At 37.1% G+C, this 21,686-nt stretch overlaps 1 protein-coding gene across 4 annotated transcripts in view; it reads left to right on the top strand.

Annotated features, from left to right (window-relative positions):
• Positions 1-6,162: 6,162 nt before the first annotated feature.
• Positions 6,163-21,686, top strand: part of NSRP1 (nuclear speckle splicing regulatory protein 1) — a 73,900-nt gene continuing 58,376 nt past the window's right edge. For 2 of the 4 annotated variants that reach the window (XM_058560178.1, XM_058560175.1), the window contains exons 1-2: positions 6,726-6,902; positions 7,440-7,533. In XM_058560178.1, coding sequence (XP_058416161.1) covers positions 6,871-6,902; positions 7,440-7,533 — 126 coding nt within the window. In that variant the 5' untranslated portion in view covers positions 6,726-6,870. Of the gene's footprint in view, positions 6,232-6,644; positions 6,703-6,725; positions 6,903-7,439; positions 7,534-21,686 lie in introns of those variants that run through there. The other 2 variants (XM_058560176.1, XM_058560179.1) reach the window with 2 other exon arrangements.

Below are 21,686 nucleotides of genomic sequence, written 5' to 3'. Positions count from 1 at the left end.
TCTTTGCAATAAGATATCTGATGACAGAGTCCATTTTTAATAAAATTTTGGGAAATTAAACTTCATTTTCTTTATTTGGTTGACAAAATATGATATGTTCCAAACATCTTATAATTGGAGATTGGAGGTCCCTTTTTAACCTTTCCTGATAAGATGGCAGTGTTATTACCAGTCCTCATCTCTTGGATGATCGCATGCCCTATTTTAACCTATAAGGCTGTTTCATATTTGGAAGAGGGTTTTTCAGGGCATTCGCAACAACATTTCTAGGAACAATGTTCTCGAAGATATTAAACTGATAGCTACATATCCTAATGGCTTCAGAACAAGCTTATAAAGAGTTCACTGTGAATACAAACGGCATTTTAGGCAGCAAGGAGGGGAAATTTTACAGAATGCTTCCTTTTTAGCCGTTATCATGGGAATTAAGTTAACTAAATGGCATCTAGCTTAATGATGATAAATATCATTCATTTGTATGGTGCTTTAACTCGTCTAAAGTATTTTCACATACTAGCTCATTTGATCCTCCTGGTCTCGATATTATTATTCCCATTTTATAAATGAGGAAACAGTCTCAAAGAGTGAGTAGTTACCTAGGTCACAACAGCTAGTAAGAGGCAGGGTGGACCTAGCACCCATGTGTCCTAATTTCTCGTTTACTGCCCTGGCCAGCACCCCAGACATCTCACTAACACTTTCCAAACTTTACTAGGCTAACAACCATGCTATCAGTCTTTTGGAAACTACTTTAATATTAAGCAAACAAAAAGGAAGATTGGTTGAACTTATTTAACCATCATTCAAGTAAAATACTATTCCTTAATACCAGGAGCTTACTTTTTTAGTGAAGAGGATGTTATTATACTTGACAATAATTTACATATAGATTTATATTTAAATCTATTTATTTGACTCAATAGACATTGATTTACTTATATTTACATATACTTCAGAAGCTTAGACTTGATTAATTGGATTTTTTTATTGGCTCTTTCTCCATAGCTTATAGGTAACAATGACATCGTATGGTGTAGATCATCCAGACCACTTTCCTTTATAATTATGGTGTTCCATCATCCAGGAACAACATAAGGTTTCAAGACAATGATATTGGAATCTCAGAAAAGCTCCTATTGGCTCTTTTAACAGCTTTATTGAAATATAACTCACATATTATACAATTCACCCACTTAATGTGTACAATTCACAGAGTTGTGTAACCATTACAACAATCAATTTTCATCACCCCCATAAGAAACCTCATACCCAATAGCCGTCACTCCCCGTTTTCCCCCAACCCCAGCCCTAGGCAACTAATCTTTCCTTCTCTATGAATTTGCCTATTCTGGACATTTTATGTAAATGGAATCATACAATATCTGGTCTCTTGTGACTGACTTCTAATTCTCTCTTAATTTAAATATGATCAAGCAACCAGCTGCCCTTAACTTCCACAGACATCCCCAATCCACTGACTCAGAAGACCTTTGCAGGTAATTTAGAGAATTTTCATTCCTCTCATCTAAAGTTTTATGCTACTCCCACCTAACCCCATGCAACGTCATCATTAACTCTGTGTTCTTACTCTCCCCTATATGATCTTATTATAAAGACCTCTCTCAACAGACATGATCGATTAATTAAATATTGCCTATTTCTTTGTCCTTAGGTATGGACATTACCCTCAGTGAGTGTTTCATCTCCTAGTCATTAACCATATTTTACCTCTCCTCAATCTACTGCCTGAGCTTTGGCTGTCCTGCCCAAAGACTGCAACTGGTAAGATACCTCTAGGTGGCCATATTTTGTTCCGTGTGACCCCAACTCTCCAGCCAAAGCTATTTGAATTGAGGTTGACCCTTTGCCAAAGGGAAACCAATTTATGAAATGGCCTAATATAAAAAGTATCCAAACCATGGACCAAACTGGGAAATACCAATAGGAGCAGTGTCTAGAAGGATATTAAGTGTTTAGAGAGGCCAAAAGAGTCATGACAGGCCTTAAACAAATTGAAGCATACTGCCTTCCAGACACTACAAGTTAGCAGAAGATGTAGATAGAGAAAAGGTGCAGAGACAGTGAGCAGTTGGTTAGGGAAAAGAATGGGCACAAAGAGGGCCGGCTCCATGGCTTAGTGGTTGGGTGCACGTGCTCTGCTGCTGGCGGCCTGGGTTCGGATCCCGGGCGCGCACCCACGCGCCCCTTCTCCGGCCATGCTGTGGCCGCGTCCCACGTGCAGTGACTGGAAGGCTGTGCAACTATGACATACAACTATCTACTGGGGCTTTGGGAGAAAAAAATAAATAAATAAATAAAATTAAAAAAAAAAAGAATGGGCACAAAGAGAAGCAGAGACTGAAAGAGTAGGGAAGTAACATTAGTAAGGTAACATCAAAAGATTAAATGGAAGATCCATGAGTTTGGGTGCTGAGGTTCCCACAGTTGCCTTGGATCCAACTCCAGTCGACTGTTCTTGAAGTCTTACTTCTGGAAGTCTAAGACGGAATTCTCTGCTGTATAACAATCAACACATTGTTATTGAAATAACAATATGTCAGTGGTATCTTTTACTGGTTTATTCTGCTTCTGTCCTTACAGTAATTTGAATTAAAGTTCCCAAACTTGGGTTCCAAATGGTAGGAGGCTTCTCTGTGTCTCTAATTCATGATTGCAGTTACCTCCATTGCTGCAAACCCTGCCAAGTGATTGAAGAACTTGAACTCTCTGCAACTCTGCATCTGAGAAATCAGCCTTCCAGCTTTGGGAAAATCTCACAGCTGCTTCATTACAACATCCCAAAGATGTTGGGATGGAAAAATACAGAAAGCACCAATTTAAAAGCTTGCATTATATAGGATATTGAGCTGGGTAATTTTGTGTAACTAATTCCCCATTCAGTCTCTTTAAGCAAGAAACAGACACCCCCGGTAGGGGGCTTTATTTTTACCCTCTATTGATTCTTCTTATTTTAAGCAAAGTAAGACGTGCTCATAGTTTAAGGAGTCATCCTGTTGTACAAGGTCTGTTAAGACCCAGAGCATTTCCCAGCCCCACATCACCCCTATTTTCCTTGCTTCTGAGTCAACTACTTTCAATTCTTTTAGCTTAGGAGTTAATAAATAGCCCATGGGCTAAATCTGGCCAATTGCCTGTTATGATCAAGTTTTATTGGAAAAGCCATGCCCATATTGTCTATGACTGCTTTCACTCTACAAAGGCAGAATTGAGTAGCTGCCAGAGAGACCTATGACCACAAAGCCTAAATATTTACTGACTCTTTGCATAAAAGTTTGCCCACCCCTATTTTGACTCTAGTTTTGACATGTACCTCCATATTGCTAAATAACATGCTGTGTGGTTACTTTTTTTTTTTCCACCTGATTTAGGCAATATTTATTAACCTCCCAGTATGCAATACAAAGATTTAGCTCCTTCCTCAGCGTGTGCATCCCCCCCCACAAAACATACACATTTCCCATGCCTCCATTCTTGCCAATATAATTACATTGTAATTTAGATTAGAATATATCGATATTCAGTGTTTGCATTATCATGATTATGTATGCTATTTAGGGCTTAGCCATGCAGGAAATTAGAATTATTTTCCTTTTGTGAACATCTTTTCACTTTCCCTGGAGTTAATGTCAAAGAAAACTTGGAGTGGCTGGAGTGACTATAATAATATCACACAAAGTTGATTTCAGAGCAAAGAATATTACCATGATAAAGAAGGTCATTTCATAATGAAAAAGGGGTCAATTAATTAAGAAGACATAACAATCTTAAATATTTATGCACCTAATAACAGAGTTTCAAAATAGATGGAGCAAAACCTGATAGAACTGCAAGCGCATAGAGACAGAAGTAGATTACCAGTTGCCTAGGGTTGGGGGATTTGGGGAAAAAGGGAGGGACTAATGGGTACATGGTTTCTTTTTTGGGTATTGAAAGTATTCTAAAATTGATTTGGTGATGGTAGCACGACTCTGAATATACTAAAAACCATTGACTTGTACACTTTAAATGGGTAATTGCATTGTATGTAAATTATATCTCAATAAAGCTGTTTAAAAAAGGATAATGATACTAGATAGAAATCTGGATCTACACAGAGATATGGAAACACCGGTAATGGTAAATATGTGGGTAAACATAATATTTCTCTTATTAAAAATATATCTTTGAAAGATAATTGACTGTTTAAAGCAAAAATAACAATTTATTGTGTGTTTATAACATAGGTAGAAGTAAAATATGTGACAACCATAGCACAAAATCTAAGGGAAAATGGAAATATACTTTTGTAAGGTTTTTATACTACACTTAAAGTGGTATAGTCTTACCTGAAGGTAGACTGTGACAAGTTAAAGATGTATACTAGAAACCCTAAAGCAACACCTTAAAAAAACTAAGCAAAGAAGTATGGCTAGTAAGCCAACAAAGAGGTTGAATCATAAAAAATTCTCAATTAGGGGACTGGCCTGGTGGCATAGTGGTTAAGTTTGCTTGCTCCACTTTGGCTGCCCTGGTTTCATGGGTTCGGATCCCAGGCATGGACCTATGCACCACTGATCAACCCATGCTGTGGCAGGCATCCCACATATAAGATGGAGGAAGATAGGCACGGATGTTAGCCCAGGGCCAATCTTCCTCAGCAAAAAGAGGAGGATTGGCAACAGATGTTAGCTCAGGGCTAATCTTCCTCACCAAAAGCAAAAATTCTCAATCCAAAAGAAAGCAAAAAAACTGGGGGGGGGAGAACAAAGAATAGATGGGAAAAATAGAAAACAAACTGCAATCATACTAATAATCACTTTAATGAAAATGTTCTAAAAACCTGAATTAAAAGGAAGAAATTGTTAGATTGGATAAAAAAAGCAATTCTCAACTATATGCTATCAACAAGAGATCCACTTTGAATATAAAGGCATAAATCATTAAAATGGGTTAAAAGTAAAAGGATGGAAAGATATATACTATGCTAACAATCCAAGCTGGTTATATTAACATAACGTAAAAAGAAAAGAATAAAGAGGGTCATTTCTTAATGGTATAAGGGTCAATGCAAGAGGACATAACAATCCTAAATGTTTATATACCTAATAACAGAACTTCAAAATACATGAAACAAAAACTGGCAAAATTAAGAGAAGTAGACAAATCCACAATTATAGTTGGAGATGTTAACATACTTTTGTGAGTAACTGAAAAGATCTCTTTGGCTGCTATAAAACTAGTTTGGAATGGGCCAAGAGTGCATGGGTGCACAGATGGCATGAAAAAAAAAGTATCGTATATGATTTTCATTCCTATATCCAGTGGTACTATGGTATTGTTTTTATTAATCACTTCGGCCCTATAACGAGATACTATTAGCCTATAGATTTTCATCTTCTGCCAAGTTAATGTGAGCCAGGTATATTCACACTGAACACCTCAGGGGAGAAAAAATATAGATGGCCAAGGGTAGTTGTTTTCAAACTTGAGTGAGTATCAGAATTACCTGGGGGCCAGCCCCATGGCTTAGCGATTAAGTGCCCACGCTCTGCTACTGGTGGTCCGGGTTCGGATCCCGGGCGCGCACCGAGGCACCGCTTCTCCGGCCATGCTGAGGCCGCGTCCCACATACAGCAACTAGAAGGATGTGCAACTATGACATACAACTATCTACTGGGGCTTTGGGGGAAACAAAGGAGGAGGATTGGCAATAGATGTTAGCTCAGAGCCGGTCTTCCTGAGCAAAAAGAGGAGGATTACCATGGATGTTAGCTCAGGGCTGATCTTCCTCGCAAAAAAAAAAAAAAAAAAGAATTACCTGGAGGGATCGTTAAAATTGAAGTTGTTGGGCCCCATCTCAGACAGTTTCTTATTCAGTAGATCTGCGATAGGGCCCGATAATTTGCATTTCTAACAAATTCCCAGGGTTATGCTAATGATGCTGGTCTCGGGACCACACTTTGGGAACCACTGGCCTAGAATTTTGTCATTCCTTTCTTCCCACTGATTTCAAGGCAGTCGGTCGATTTCCACACAAATCATAAGCTCTGAGGATTCAATTCCCATCAGCTTGAAAGCAACCCAAAGGCAGAGCCCAGCCGCTAGGCGGGCTCCAGGGCGCCCAAAGCCGCGCGAGAATTTACGTGATGACGTAGGCGTCTGCGTCAGCGTCACGTCGCGGTCGGCCACGTTCAGCGGAGACGGGAGCAAGATGGCGATTCCGGGCAGGCAGTGAGTGATCGGGGAGTTAGGGTCAGGCGGGGAATGAGAAACCACGGCGACCGTGTCTTTGGCTGAGGAGTAAAAGTGCGCTGGAAGTGAAGGGGCTGTGTCGTCAGGGATAGAGATGGGGAAGAGCGAGAAATCCTGAGGAACATATATTCCCCTCCCTCCCCCCCCCCCCCACTTTCCAGGATGGAAGCCCGAAGTTTGAGGGAGAAACTTGTGAGGAAATAAAGGAAGTTAGGCTGAGGGGCAGAGAGCGAGACTTTTCTATTTTCCAAAAGCTCGGTCTGAGGCCCCTCAGTCTTGCTTCCTACCCCGCGCTTGAGTTTCTCCCCGGTTGGATGCTTACTGGGGCAATGAGAAGAGAGACAATTCCTGGCTTCCTTAGCGGGCCTTGTTCTCCTTGGCAGCTCAAGTCCTGATTCCCGCCCTCCCTTCTCGTTTTAGGAATGTTGTGCTGAGAAGCCACAGAGCAGGGTAGGCATATAGGGAATTGGGGTATACGTTGCCGCAAAAAAGACAAATATTGTATGTTCTTGGAAGTTTTACCTTTGATGTATAAACCTTATTTTCGATGCGGCTTCCCGTGATCTCTGCATCTTAAAGGGCAAAACGTGAGAAACTAAATGATTCGGATCTGATGGGATGGTTCTCTCAGAGGCTCCAAGACAAAGCAAGTGAGCTTAATAAACTGTAATGGGCATTTGCCCCATGGCTACTTAGGTTTCTCAGTTATTGTAATCTTAAAAGTTTTCGTGGGTGACATTATCCAATAACTTCTTTACAGCTGTGTTAAGTACCCAGTAGAAAAAAATTGTAGCTATTTTCTTGATTCTTGTTAGTCCACAAGGGTAATTTAGAGCGTTTTTTATTTTTGAGGAACATGAACTGAGCTTTCCACTAACATGTTCTTTTTAAAACGTTGCTATCATTTCACAATCTAAAACATTTATTAACTCTTGAATTAATTTTCTTTGATTAAAATGGTATTTGAGTTTGGCCCATGTCCACAAATAATCACTTAGTAATAATTATAAAATCTTAAAGCATATTTGAATTTTGAGATCACTGAAAATCAGAAACAATGTTATGTATTCATAGGCTGTATGACATGTTTTGACTTGGTAGCTTCATTTGGAAGAGGTAGTGGATATATTATTTTTTAACATTTGAATATAATAGTGTAATTTCTATTTCAAAAAAAAAATATGCAGGTATGGGCTTATTTTGCCAAAGAAAGCACAGCAGTTGCACCCTGTTTTGCAAAAACCATCAGTGTTTGGGAGTGATTCTGATGATGATGATGAGGTAAGGGAACCTATGTTTTTCTACTGCATTATTGGAAATATAATTTTTTTTAATTGAACTTGTGAATTTGATGTCTTTGCTTGCCTTAGTTATTTGTCAATACAGTCTGTCTGGAGTATTTAATAATTTACAGAGTTATCAAAAGGAATATTCAAAGAAAAATGCTCTGCTGTGAACTTCAATTATTTTTAAGCAGTCATATAAAGTAATTTCAGGCAGTTAATACTGATGTAACAAAATTGGTGGTGTAAAGATCCCTGGAAATGAGCTATTAAGATGTCACCAATTTCCTAGCAATTTTTTTGCTACTTTTTTAGCAAAGTAGTTTCCTCTGAGACTACTTTTGTGGTTATTCAGTGTCTGCTAAATGTAATTGCTCAGTTATAATTATGGTAGTGCATAAAGTTACCATTGATAATACTACGATAATAACATCTAATATGAACATTTTATATTTTAGCAGCCAAAACACTGTTTTCCTGTGAAACCCACAGTTTATAGCAGAAACACCCCCACATGTGTGCTTAGCTAATACTTGAGTCATTTTCTGTATTTCTAAAAGGCCGTTGCATCAATTAATCTGGTACTTCCTTTGGTCTGGCAGAAAAATAACTTCTCTTTTCAGTTTTTACTAATTATATAATAGCATAGGTAGGTAATTGAACATATTTGATACTTCTTTGCTTCTTGTTTTCTGCTTGAAGAAACTGACTCTAGATGGCTCACATTTTTAAAAATTGAGGTATAATTTACATATAAAATTTGTGGATTTTATGTGTTCATGTTGGTGACTTTCGACAAGTGTGTATGCCCTAGTCTAGATGTAGAACCTTTCCCTCTTCTCTGAAAGTTCTTTCACTCCCCTTTGTAGTTAGTCTACTTCCCCACATTCTGCCCCAGACAGCTATCTCATTGTGGTTTTGATTTTCATTTCCCTGATGGTCAACGATATTGGCCATTTACGTTATTGTCTTTGGAGAAATGTCTGTTCATATTATTTGCCTATTTTTTAATTGGATTATTTGTCATTTTGTTATATGAGTTGTAAGATTTCTTCATGTATTCTAGCTATAAGTTCTTTATTAGATATAATTTGCAAATATTTTCTCCCATTCTGTGGATTGTCTTTTCACTTTCTTGGTAATGTCCTTTGAAGCACAAAAGTTCGATTTTGAGGAAGTCCAGTTTATTTTTTTTCTTAGATTGCTACTGCTTTGTTGTCATCCCTAGGAAACCATTGATTCAAGGTCACGAAGATTTACAGCTATGTTTTCTTCTAAGAATTTTGTAGTTTTCTTTTCTTTTTTTTTTTTTTTTAGGAAGATCAGCCCTGAGCTAACATCCATGCTAATCCTCCTCTTTTTGCTGTGAAAGACTGGCTCTGAGCTAACATCTATTGCCAATCCTCCTCCTTTTTTTTTTCCCCAAAGCCCCAGTAGATAGTTGTATATTATAGTTGCACATCCTTCTAGTTGCTGTATGTGGGATGCGGTCTCAGCATGGCCGGAGAAGCGGTGCGTCGGTGCGCACCCGGGATCCGAACCCTTAACTTAACTGCTAAGCCACGGGGCCAGCCCCTGTAGTTTTCTTAAATTTAGGTCTGTGATCCATTTTGAATTAATTTTTGTATATGGTTTGAGGTAGGGATCCAACTTCATTCTTTGTGTGTGGATATCTGGTTGTCCCAACACCGTTTGTTGAAGACTATCCCCATTGAATTGATGGCACTCTGCTATGTTTTAATATACGAATAATTTTTTAAAATCACTTATCATGGACACAACAGAAAAATATGACACTCTTGTTCTGTAGTTTCACATAAATCATCCCAGCATACCATGTAGTACAAAGCAACATATACTCCATTTTGAGGAGGACAGGTTTACACAAGTGATCTAGAAAGTTTGGTTATGTTTTCGCTGTTTCCTTTGCATTGTGAAATGAGGCTGTGGTAGCTGGACAGTGGGTACACTAGAGTCAGAAAGATAGGCCTAGGGCATTTTGCTCTTCCATTCTTTCCTTCCCTCCCTCCCTCCTTTCGTTTACATAGAGGGACTTTAATGCAGAGAATTGGTTACATAGGTGATGGAAGACTTGAGAAGCCAGAAAAAGGATGGTGAAGCAACACTGAGACTAGCTGTAATAAGAAGTAAATAGTGATAAATGGAGACATACAGGTAGATGAGTCCTGGAGGCCAGGGGCCAGGGTTACCTGCTGGGAACTGGACTTATGCAGAAGCAACTGAAGGAGCTGAAGCCACTGGGGAGATTTAGTCTTAGGTGGAGAAAAGGGCAGGGAGAAATATCTTGTCTTCTCCCTTTCTCTTACCCTCTAATATATCATCTTTGTCTTTCATTGGTGGAGCCCAGCCAGAACCCTGGGCTGACAAGGGAGCTGCAGCTTAGTTCTCACCTGGAATATAAAACTATTCTTTCTTCAGCATAATTTTCTTACCCAAAAAAAAATCAGTCTGGTGAATTCTAGCCTATCCTTGTACTGAGAAGTAAATTTCTTAGTTAAGTATATTATTTAAATATTTGTGAGGTTTGAACATAAAATTTCTCTTTTTAAAAAATTAACAATTAAGGTAACATTAAAATTATTGGTGCTTTGAAAAATATAGAGAAAGATATTTCATGGTTTCCCTCCTCAGGAGGGCATTTGAGATACTCGAAAGGAGCTGCTATGAAGTAAATCCATCTGTTATTTTCAGCAATTCAGCAGAAGCATTAAGAGCCCAAATTTGAGATCAGACTTTTTTTCCTTCCAGTGGTCCAGCAGAGGGGGCCCTACCAAATGAATTCTATTTTAATATGTGCTTGTATCCAGTTAGTTTAAATATGGGAAAGTGATAGTCCAGCACTTTAAGTTATTATTTAGATAGTTCCTCTTTTTAAAATTATCAGAATTAGAAATAATTATCATCTTGTTTAAAGGTAGAGGAGATGAAGAGTTTTTATACCATATGAGTAGCAGGTTTATCTTATATCCAAATGCTGCTATCTGATCATAAGTATTTGAGTGATTTTGCTATGATAGTAATGTGTTTATTCCATTTTTTTACGGTCCATCCTCTCTCTTCCAGTCCCATTGCTACCACCTTTATTACTTGCATTATTTTAATAGCTTTGTAACTAGTTTCCTTATCACCTATCTCTCTTTCCTGAAATTCATTTCAAATAGTATTGACAGATTGATCTTCCTAAAGCACAGTTTTAATCACTGTTACTCCCTTGCTCTTGAACCAAATTGTATTTAAAATTTAAACTGCTAATCCTGACCTTGAAAGCCTTCTCTATGCTTGGGCTTCAAAATGCTTATTCACATTTTCTTCTAACTGTGCTCCTCCGTGCAAAGTACACTGTCATGTTTGTAGTTTTTCCACAGCTCTGCTTTTCTTCACGATAGAAGTCTCCCTATCCTGTAGGTCCACATTATAGCCATCCTTCAAAACCCATTGCAAAAGCAACTTCCTTCTAGATTTCCCTCGCTGGAAACAATCTCTTCCTTTTTCTGATGATCTTTAGCTTTGTTAGAGCACTTAGCTTTTTATACCTTGTATTATAAGTTATTTGCATACAAGTCTTATCACTGTACTAGAGTATGAGCTCCATGAGTTAGGATCTGGATATCCATGCTGCCTTCCAAGAATGAGTAAAATTATTTACTCAGATGTTATAGCTGTCTATATTGTAAAGAGCCAGATAGTAGATGTTTTAGGCTTTGCAGGCCAATTACTGAACTTCGTTGTCATAGCATGGAAGTGGCCGTCAGACAATATGTAAATGAATGAGCATGACTAATACATGTGTTCTAATAAAACTTTATTTACAAAAATGGGGGTGGCTGGATTTGGCTGTAACTTGCTGACCCCGGGTCTATACAATTATTCTCAAAAATACTTGTGATAACCAATATTTCACAAGTGTTATAAGGTGGCTAGTGACTAAAAAAGATGTTGCATGACAGGTTCAACATGGAACTTCGTTTTAGATATTTCTCAGTGATAAAAGTTTGCCCATTTTGCAGAGAATAATGAATTTTCCTTTTAATCTTGGCAGTTGAAATGCTTATTTCTAGATAATAATATTCTTGTGAGATCCAGTTTTGCAGTGTAATTGTGTATGGCATGAAGAGGTGTGATCTATACAACCTGAAAATTGTTGCTTTTAGAAAAAGACAAAACTCCTTGGTCTCTTTAAAAGAGAGTATTAAGTTAGACTAGATAACTAAAATTTATTAATTTAGTTTTTTATGTATATCAAATATGTCAGATTGACAGTGGATGATAGCAATAATTGTACTTTGTCACTCAGAAGCCATGGTATGGTCCTTTTATAGATTAAGCATTCATTTTCATAAGATGTAAAGCATTTATAAAAACTACAAGAAAAACACTAAAACTCCAGCAGTAAAATGAGGAAAACACATTTATAAACAAATATAGAAGAACTAGAAATATCTAATAAACATTAAAAATATTTGATTTTACTGTATTTAAGAAATGTAAATTAGAACAACAGTGAGCTGCCATTTTTTACTATATTAGCAAATACTTTTAAAAAATGATAATAGTAAGGTTTCGGGGAAATGGGCATTCAAAATTTTGTTAGTGTAAATTGATGCCCTTTTTGGAAAGCAGTTTCGCAATTTGTATCAATGGTGTTTTTTCTTTTTTTTTTTTTTTTGGTGAGGAAGATTCGCCCTGAGCTAGCATCTGTGTCAGTCTTGCTCTATTTTGCGTGTGGGTTGCCATCACAGCATGGCGGACGAATGGTGTAAGTCCGCGTCCAGGATCTGAACCTTTGAACCCAGGCCACGGAGGCAGAGCGTGCCAAATGCAACAACTAGGTCATGGGCTGGCCCCTGCAATTTGTATCAATCTTTTAAAAGTTAAGCATATTTGAGGCCAGCCCAGTGGTGTAGTGGTCAAGTGCATGCGCTCTGCTGTGGCGGCCCGGGGTTCACCGGTTTGGATCTCGGGCGCGCACCGACACACCACTTGTTAAGCCGTGCTGTGGCAGCATCCCATATAAAGTAGAGGAAGATGGGCACAGATGTTAGCCCAGGGCCAATCTTCCTCGGCAAAAAGAGGAGGATTGGCATTGGGTGTTAGCTCAGGGCTGATCTTCCTCGCCAAAAAAAAAAAAAAAAAAAGTTAAGTGTATTTAACCCAGTGTATCAATTAGAAGACAGAAACTGTGTGCCAGTATGTTCCCTTCTAAAATTCTCTCTTGAGGAAATTGTCAGAAATTTATATTAAAGATTTGAAGATATTCAAAATTCCTTATTTCAGGGTTGTTTATGATAGCGAAACCTTGGAACCAGTCCAGCTTTCAACAGTGAAAATATGCTTAAGCAGAGTGTGGTGCAGTATATAGTTACGAGCTGCATAGTGATGTCTCGGTCATTGATAGACTGAATATACGACGGTAGTCTCATAAGATTAGTATCATATAGCCTAGGTGTGTTGTAGGCTATACCGTCTAGGTTTGTGTAGTAAGTACACTCTGATGTTCGTACAGTGATGAAATTAGCTACCGGCACATCTCTCAGAATGAATTCCTGTCGTTTAGCAACACATGACTGTGTGTGCAAAATTGTTATAGATAAAATCAAAGGAAAAGAGAAAGAAAGCATTTCAGAATATTAATGGTAGTTGTCTTTGTAAGAACAAGTTATGGGGAATTTTAAGGATTTCCTGTAAGATGCTTAACTTCAAAATCATATTAAAATATAAAAGGAAGTAGTATATTTCATCTGATAGAAGGCATAATGAGAGAGAGTAAGTAGGGGAACTGTTTAAAAGCATGAAATAAGATGAAATAAGCAGAATACAAAATTGAATATGTATGGTTGTACAAAGCTATGTGTGCATGTATAAGTAGAAAATAAATGAAAATGGTTATTTTTTGGGTGACAGTATGAGGTTGTTTTCTTTTTTTCAAAATTTTATTATTTCATTGTTTAATTTTGAAGAATAGAAGGAAAGGAGTGCTTTAAAAAAAGATAACCATAATTGTTTATTCCTGAATATAGAAACATTAGCAGGGTACTGGATTACGTGATACATTTTTATTGCTTTTATTATTTCTTAATTTTTCTCCACTTTAATTCCAATCTTTTAAAAATTTTTTCTTGAAAAAAATAAAATAGTCTTCCTAGGTCCATTTTTTCTAATGAAAAACTAATCTTAGTTTAGTTGGAAGCCTGGTTGGCTTGCTAATGGTAAGGAGAAGTTAATATTTTAATCTGTCTGGACATTAAAGTACATCTGAGTCAATAAAGTATTTTGGTTGTGGTTTTTTATCAGTTATAATCGTATAATTTGCTATTTCTCTGGAAATAGTCTGGAATAGTTAAAACAAAATGACGGTTTTATGTAGACCTGGCAAAACATATTATTTGTGGAAATGGCAAGAAATTTAGTTTATTGTAATGAGGGCTTAGAATTTTTTTACACTTTTCTCATATGCTACTAAACTGAATTCCTACTAAATTCATGATACCGAATATATCTAATAGCAATATAAGCAGTGAGGGATTTAAAGTAATTGTACAGTTTTTCTAAAAATTAATCCCTTACTTGCTGTCTAGGAGTGAAACAGAAACGTAAGAAAACGCAAGGGGAGAGAAAAGGATAGCACTAAATGATAGAATTTTGTTACGAGTGGGAGAGATGACGAGAGAATTCTGTTCTCCTTAGTTTATCTCCCAGTAGGATAAGAGCATTACAGAAGTAGCTGAGAGAACCCAGATTATGGAGATGAGATGACCTCAGAATTTTTGTTCTTTTCTTGGAAAGAAATGGTGGTATTGATCGTGAGTCTTCATAGCAATGTAAAGTTGCTTTGTGAATCTCTTTTTAAATCGATGCGTTTTTAGCCAAATTTACTTATGTTGGCACATGGGTGAATTATATTTAAAAAATCCTTTTTTGGTCTGAAATGTAATGCACTAGCATTATTTCATTTTTCAACTCTAGAGTTCATTTGTTGTTTTTATAATTACTCTCTCTTTATTGGTATTCTCTATTAGTTGAGACATTGTTCTCCTACTTTCTTTGATTCTTTAGACATGGTTTTCGTTAATTCTTTGAATGCATTTGTTCTGTGTGCAGATCATACTTTCTTGTTTCTTTGCATGTCTCATAATTTTTCGGTTGAAAACTGAACATTTAAAACAATCTAATGTGGCAACTGTGGAAATCAGAGCCTCCCCTCTTCCCAAAGTTTGTGGTTTTAGCTCTTTTTTGTTCTTGTTTTTGTTTTTTGGTTTAGTGACTTTTCTGAACGAATTCTTAAAGTCTATATTCTTTGTTGTGTGTGGCCACTGAAGTTTCTGCTTGGATAGCTTAATGGTCAGCTCATGATTTGACAGAGGTTTCCTTAAACACCTGCAACTAAGAAGTCTCCAGTCCACAAAGGGGCTATGTCTGCATATTGGGGCATGCCTTCAATACACAGCCAGATATTTTACAACTTTGCCTTAGCCATCACATCTTGCTTGTGAAGAGCCTCAAGGTCAGTCGTGAGAGCTTAGGACCTTGTCAGGTCTTTCCTGATCATGTACAGAGGTCTTTGTATGCATGTGCCCTTCATGATCCCCAGGAATATGTTGCAGCTTTCAACGCCCTCTATGGGCATCTTATTCCTCAGCTTTTCTTTTTAAGCTTTTTGGTTAGCCTGTTGTTTGTCTCAACTGTTAGAACTGTTATCCACTGCTTCAGGCAGCCCTGATGTTCAGCTGTCTTTGATTGTTTTTGACAGATGCCCCCAGGAAAAAGGCTGTTGTGCACTGGCAGCTCTGTGAAGTCTAATAAAGACAGGCTTGTGAGTGGTGTCTTCCAGGGAACCACCAGTCAGGTCCAATAATAATTCTCTGGGATAAGGGTTTTGAAGGAGCTCTAACCCCATTCTGCCCTCTCCAGTGGCTGCCAGATTGCTGGTTTCTACCATGATTGTGGGCTGTTGTTTTTAGGCTACCACGGTACTGGGGGAGGGGTTGCTGTAAATAAGGCGAGTTAAAATACCACAAAGTTATTACCGAAGTTCAGCTGTTCTTGAGTAAATGCTCTCTGGACTCCTGTAATCCTTTGGTTAATTTCCAGAGTTCTGAAAAAGCTGATTCTCATATTTTTTGCCAATGTTTTCATTCTTCTATGGAGAAGAGAATTTTTGTAGTTTTGTGGTTTTTTTCCATACTCTGCCATTTTGAGTGACTTCCCAGGTTGTCTTTGAAGCCTCTCCAGTACTTCTTTGCATGTTTCAGACAAAGTCGTCTTACTGGTTTTAAAATCACTGTTAACTTCCAATTGCTCTTAGGATAAAGACCAAAATCCTTATTTTTCACCTACAAAGTCATTCATTGTCTTGCTGTTCTCTTCTCTTCAGCCTCCTCTCCACTATGCCCTATCTTATTCTTTAAAATTGCTTTAGGTCATCTAAGTGAGTTTTAGTATCATCTTCAGTTTCATAATGAAAAAATTATAGGATTTTGATTAGAATTGCATTGAATTTATAGATTAGAAGAGACTAGATATTTTAATATTTCAGTCTTCATTTATAAAGATGGACTATTTCTTTATTTGTTTAGGTGTTTATATATCCTTTAGTTTAGTTTTATAGTTTCTTTCATGAAGGTCACACACATCTTTTGTTAGATTTATTTCTGGGTACTTTATAGACTTTGTTGCTGTTGTATAAGGGAAATTTTTATAATTTATTATTACTAGTATATATGGCTGCTTCTGATTTTTTTCTGTTCATTTAATTCTAACACCTATATAGTTCTAATAGTTTGCCTGATGATTCTTTTGGATTTCCTTTGTAGACAATCATATTGTCTGCTTATAAATAAGGATAATTTTGTCTTGTTTCAGTTCTTTTACCTCATATTTCTTATTTCTTTCTCTGTGTGAATATGTGAGTGTCTTATTGCATTGCCTGGAAACTACAAGTAATAGAAGTAATGATAGAAACACTCTTGTTACATTCTTGACTTTAGTAGGAGTTGCTTATAAAGTTTTATAATTAAATGTGATGTTTGCTGCAAGTTTTTGCTACTGTTTTTAGTTTACTAAAAATTTTTATCATTAAATTTTATTGTTTTTAAGTATCAGTGTGAATTTACATTAATTTTTTAAAAGTTTTACCATCCTTTTATTCTTGTAATATTTGGTTTTTTATTTAATTTGATTGAGTGCACTCCTCTAGTGCTTTTACCAGTGCTTTCTGTTTCTGAAGTCTTTGGCTTAATTTCATTGTCGAGTAGTTTTTCAACATGGACTTATAGGGGCATTATTTCCTAAGTTCTTGATTGTTAAGGTATGATTGCCTGTTGCTTTTATAACCTAAATATCTACTTGAATGGGTGTAATATTTCTAGAATAACAATTTTTTTCAAAACTTCGTAGACATTAGTCATTTTCCCTGGTACTGAATGTTCTTGTGAGGACGTACAATACTGTAGTTTTTTGTGTGTGTGTGTGTGAGGAGGACTAGCCCTGAGCTAACATCCGATGCCAATCCTCCCCTTTTTTCTTGAGGAAGCCTGTCCCTGGGCTAACATCCATGCCCATCTTCCTCTACTTTATATGGGACACCACCACAGCATGGCTTAACAAGCGGTGCGTTGGTGCACATCCGGATCCGAATCTGCGAACCTCGGGCCGCTGCAGCGGAGCACGCGCACTTAACCGCTGCGCCACTGGGCGGCCCCCAATACTGTGGTTTTTTTATGCCACTTCTAGATGACTTACTTTTTCATTGGCTTGGACAGCTGGTGAGTATTTTTTTTTTATATCCTTTAAGTTCAGTGTGTTTTGGTACAAATCATTTTGAATTATTTTTTTCCTCGAATGCATTGTTGTTTTTTAACTAAATATTTAACTTTAGCTTCATTTCATAGAAATTTACTGTCATCATATCAGAATACATTTTCTGATCCATTTACTAGGTTATCTTTTTGGAGGACCATTCTTTGTCTTCCACATCATTAAGCATTTATTCATTAGTTCATTCCAACAAATATTTAGTGATTCCCTGCTCTGTGCCAGTGAAACAAAACAAAGCCACTACCCTTGTGAAGCTTACATTCTACTGGGAGGTGGAGGGGTGATTAATAATTAGCCTAACAGATAGTGAATTACTTGTTAATTTAGACAATGACCAGGACCAAGAAAAAGTAGAGCTGGGTAAGATGAGAGTTAAACAGATACTTGGGGAAATTACTCGATCTTTGTCTTTTTCTCTGCATTAACCATGTTTATCTTAAATCTTTATCAATATTTCAGTTGTTTTCTGTTTCTTGCTGTTTTTAATTTATTTATTAACTCTAATGGTGTTATTTTAGTCCTCAATATGTTTTTTTAGCTCTACAGTCTCCCTTTCCATCCTTTTTATTGTTCTGTTATCTGATCATTAACTCATTTGATTTAATTCATATCTTATTTTGAAAGAATGATAGGGAAGAGAGAGAAGAGATGGAGATGATAGCTTGAAGGAATAATGGTAGAGTTGGTGGAATTTTCCTTTTTGTTATTTTCTTAGGATGGAGATGCTTTGTGCATGTTGAAGGTAAAAGGGAAGAAACTAAAGGAAAAGGAGAGATTTTACAGCTAAGGAAAGTAAGATGTCAAGAGGTTGAGTAAATTGGCCTATATCAAACTCAGAGTACTTAGGTAACAGAGCTAGATTTTGAACCCAGAAGATCTGCCTGATTCCAAAGTCTGTGCTTTTAAACATTTTAATGTACTCCCTCTGAGAGGCAGTTTGTTTGTTTATAATGGAATTTTAAAAGTTTTGAGGGAATGGATTTCAGAAGCAATAGAAAAAGGGTTAATTGGGAGACTGGCAGAGATCAGACAGACTTCAAAGAGTCAGTCTTGTTTACTAGTTGAAAAAGGAACGCAAATAGAAGTTATGTGAGACATGGTTTTTATCATGTGAAATTACACAACTCTGCCTTCCAGTAACTTAGGAGTATTTTGAGAAGATGGGGCTATTAATTTTCAACAAAGTAGATAGCCGGTTGTCCAAAATATTTTTTTTTTGGTAAGGAAGATTGGCCCTGCGCTAACATCTGTTGCCAGTGCTCCTCTTTTTTGCTGAGAAAGATGGGCCCTGGGCTAACATCTGTGCCCATCTTCTTCTACTTTGTGTGTGGGACACCTGCCACAGCATGGCTTGATAAGCAGTGTGTATGCCCATGCTCTGGATCCGAACCTGTGAACCCCAGGACGCCACAGGGAAGCGCGTGAACTTAACACTACACCACTGGGCTGGCCCCAAAATATTTTTTTTGAAGAGTCCATCCCAAGGGTTTTCAGTGAGTGTGTTACTACTTGAGAGGCGCATTAAGAAATTTGTGGAGTGGTTTTGCTTATTACAGGTATTGAGAGTGAGTATTATTGACACCAATTTTTGTTGTGGGCCAGGGATGATAGATATTCTGCATCTTGTGCCCCCTGTCCATATAGATGAAATCTCTCTGAACGTGTATATAGATGAAAAGCTATTTATAATTTTATGAGCCTAAAACATAAGTTCTTTTTACGTATAAACACAAAATGTGTTTTACACATTTTTATTAAAGTATTTCTAGTAAAGTAAGATTTAAAATCCTTTTTAAAAATATTGTTATTGCATGGCAAAATGTATGCTAAATTTCCCCCAATTTGATTATCTTGTAGATTGAAGGAAGATTATATCTTATTTTGTTTAGAAGTTTACCAAGAGTTCACCATTTAAGAAATCAGGTCACTGTCACCAGGTTCTCTTGTGGTATTTGAGTCACCAGTGCTGCAGTCAGCATTTGTATCTGTAGCATTAATGGTGATTATGGTGATTCTGCATGGTAGAAGCATTTGATAACTTACTGTCTTCTGATATGGTTATGCATTTACATATTGAAATGCAGTATATATTATTCTAAGTTATTTTCCCTTTATTTTTTATAGTTCTTTAAGGAGATATATATATAAAAAATGTGTGTGTGTGTGTATCCAAAACTGGACTAGAAAGAAGAAATATATATATATAATTAAAAAATTTTTTTTATTTTTAATAAAATAAAAATATTTTATTTTTTTAGTGTTTAGAAAGTTTATAATCTATGCATTTTATTTCAGTACAGATAAGGGGCATTAACAACTACTTCCTATAAAAGCAGAGTATCAAGTATAATAGGATGGAGAACTACCATTCTGTGCCTTCCCCGCTGATATAAAATGGCTCATTTATTATATATTAAATTCCCGTAAATATGTGGGTCTGTTTCTCTAGACTATTTATTCTGTTCCCTTGATTTCTTTCTTTAATCCTGTTCCAGTGCCATTTGTTTCAATTGCTCTAGCATTTTAATCTGTTTTGATATTTGGAAGGGCAAAGAATAAGAAAAACTAATATGTATTGAACACTTGCCATAGTTAGACACTACTCTAAGTGTTTTATATGAATTAACTCATGTAATCATCACAGTAACACTAGATGTTACCATATATTGTCAAATCTAAGATGCTTTGATAGTGATGGTTTCTTGATGTTACTAGAAGGTGTCAATGGAAAATTTTCGTATAGTACATCATTATTCCCTCCTGGGTGACAGCTGTTTTTTTAAGAAGTCATCAATTTCCAAGAGGTTAAAATTTGAAGAAATTTGTTTTAGAATCAATGAAATAGGGTGTCATTATCTTATTTTACGGTTGAGGAAACAGTGTTAATTGATCACATAGTTAATTGACTTCATAGCTCATATGCTTGATTGGGGTCCTTTTTTTTTTTCTTCCTTTGGTGAGGAAGATTGGCCCTGAGCTAACATCCATTGCCAATCCTCCTATTTTGCTTGAGGAAGATTGGCCCTGAGCTAACATCTGCACCAGTCTTCCTCTATTTTGTATGTGGGTCCCTGCCACAGCATGGCTTGATGAGTGATGTAGGTCCACGCCCAGTATCTGAACTCACAAACCTGGGCTGCCGAAGCAGAGCACACTGAACCCAACCACTATGCCACCGGGCTGGCCCTTGATTGGGATCTTTTAAATTTATTATTACGTTTATTGCTGACATATAGAAATAGTTATGTTTGCTCTAGGTTCATGCTAAATACCCTTTTTCAAATTAAGGGAGTTTCCCTCTGTTGTAGTTTTATCATTCCAAAATCTTCTTGTTTACAATTGTTGTTTATCCTCTCTACTGGGTCCATCTCCATAGAGTCCTCCTATCAGATGCCCCACCCTGTGGGAGAGTATACTTCCTGCCCCTTGATGGTAAGCTTATCCATGAGACTTACTTTGACCAGTGGAATGTGACTGGAAGTGATAAGCTGTAGCTGAGCAGAAACCTTAAGGGCCGTGTCCTGATTCAGCCGTTGCTTTTTTTCTCCTCTGCCATATGACAGCATGTTGTAAATAGGGACTGTGCCTTTAGCCTCGGTCCTGAAATGAAGATGGTATGGACCTACAGCCATCCACAGTGGACATATAGCATAAGTAAGAAATAAACCTTTATGTTGTAATCCATGAGATTTTGATGTTGTTTGTTAACACAAGATAAATTAGTGAAAGTTGACCCATAACTCTTGATTGCTAAAAATTTTTATTAGGCATTTGTATTGAATTTTATCAGATGTTTTTTCAAAATCTGTTACTATTGTGAATTACGTTGATAAGTTTTTCTAAAGTGAAACCACTCTTTAAATACTAGGATAAACCCTACTTGGTCTTGGTATATTATTGTTATTATTATTATTTTAAATTTTTATTTATTTATTTTTTTCCCCCAAAGCCCCAGTAGATAGTTGTATGTCATAGTTGCACAATCTTCTAGTTGCTGTATGTGTGACGCGGCCTCAGCATGGCCGGAGAAGCAGTGCGTTGGTGCGCGCCCGGGATCTGAACCCGGGCCGCCAGCAGCGGAGCGCGCGCACTTAACCGCCAAGCCACGGGGCTGGCCCAGTATATTATTTTTTTAAGTGTGGCATTGAGTACATTCACATGCTTGTGCAACCATCACCAGACTACATCTTCAGAACTTTTCCATCTTCCCAAACTGAAACTCTGTACCCATTAAATAATAACTCCCGTTTCCTCCTCCCCCTACGCCTTGGCAACCACCATCCCACTTTCTATGAATTTGACTATTCTAGGTACCTC

This window comes from Diceros bicornis, chromosome 18 (assembly GCF_020826845.1).
Source record: "Diceros bicornis minor isolate mBicDic1 chromosome 18, mDicBic1.mat.cur, whole genome shotgun sequence".
Lineage (NCBI taxonomy): Eukaryota > Metazoa > Chordata > Mammalia > Perissodactyla > Rhinocerotidae > Diceros > Diceros bicornis.
This window is presented reverse-complemented; position numbering and strand designations above follow the sequence as displayed.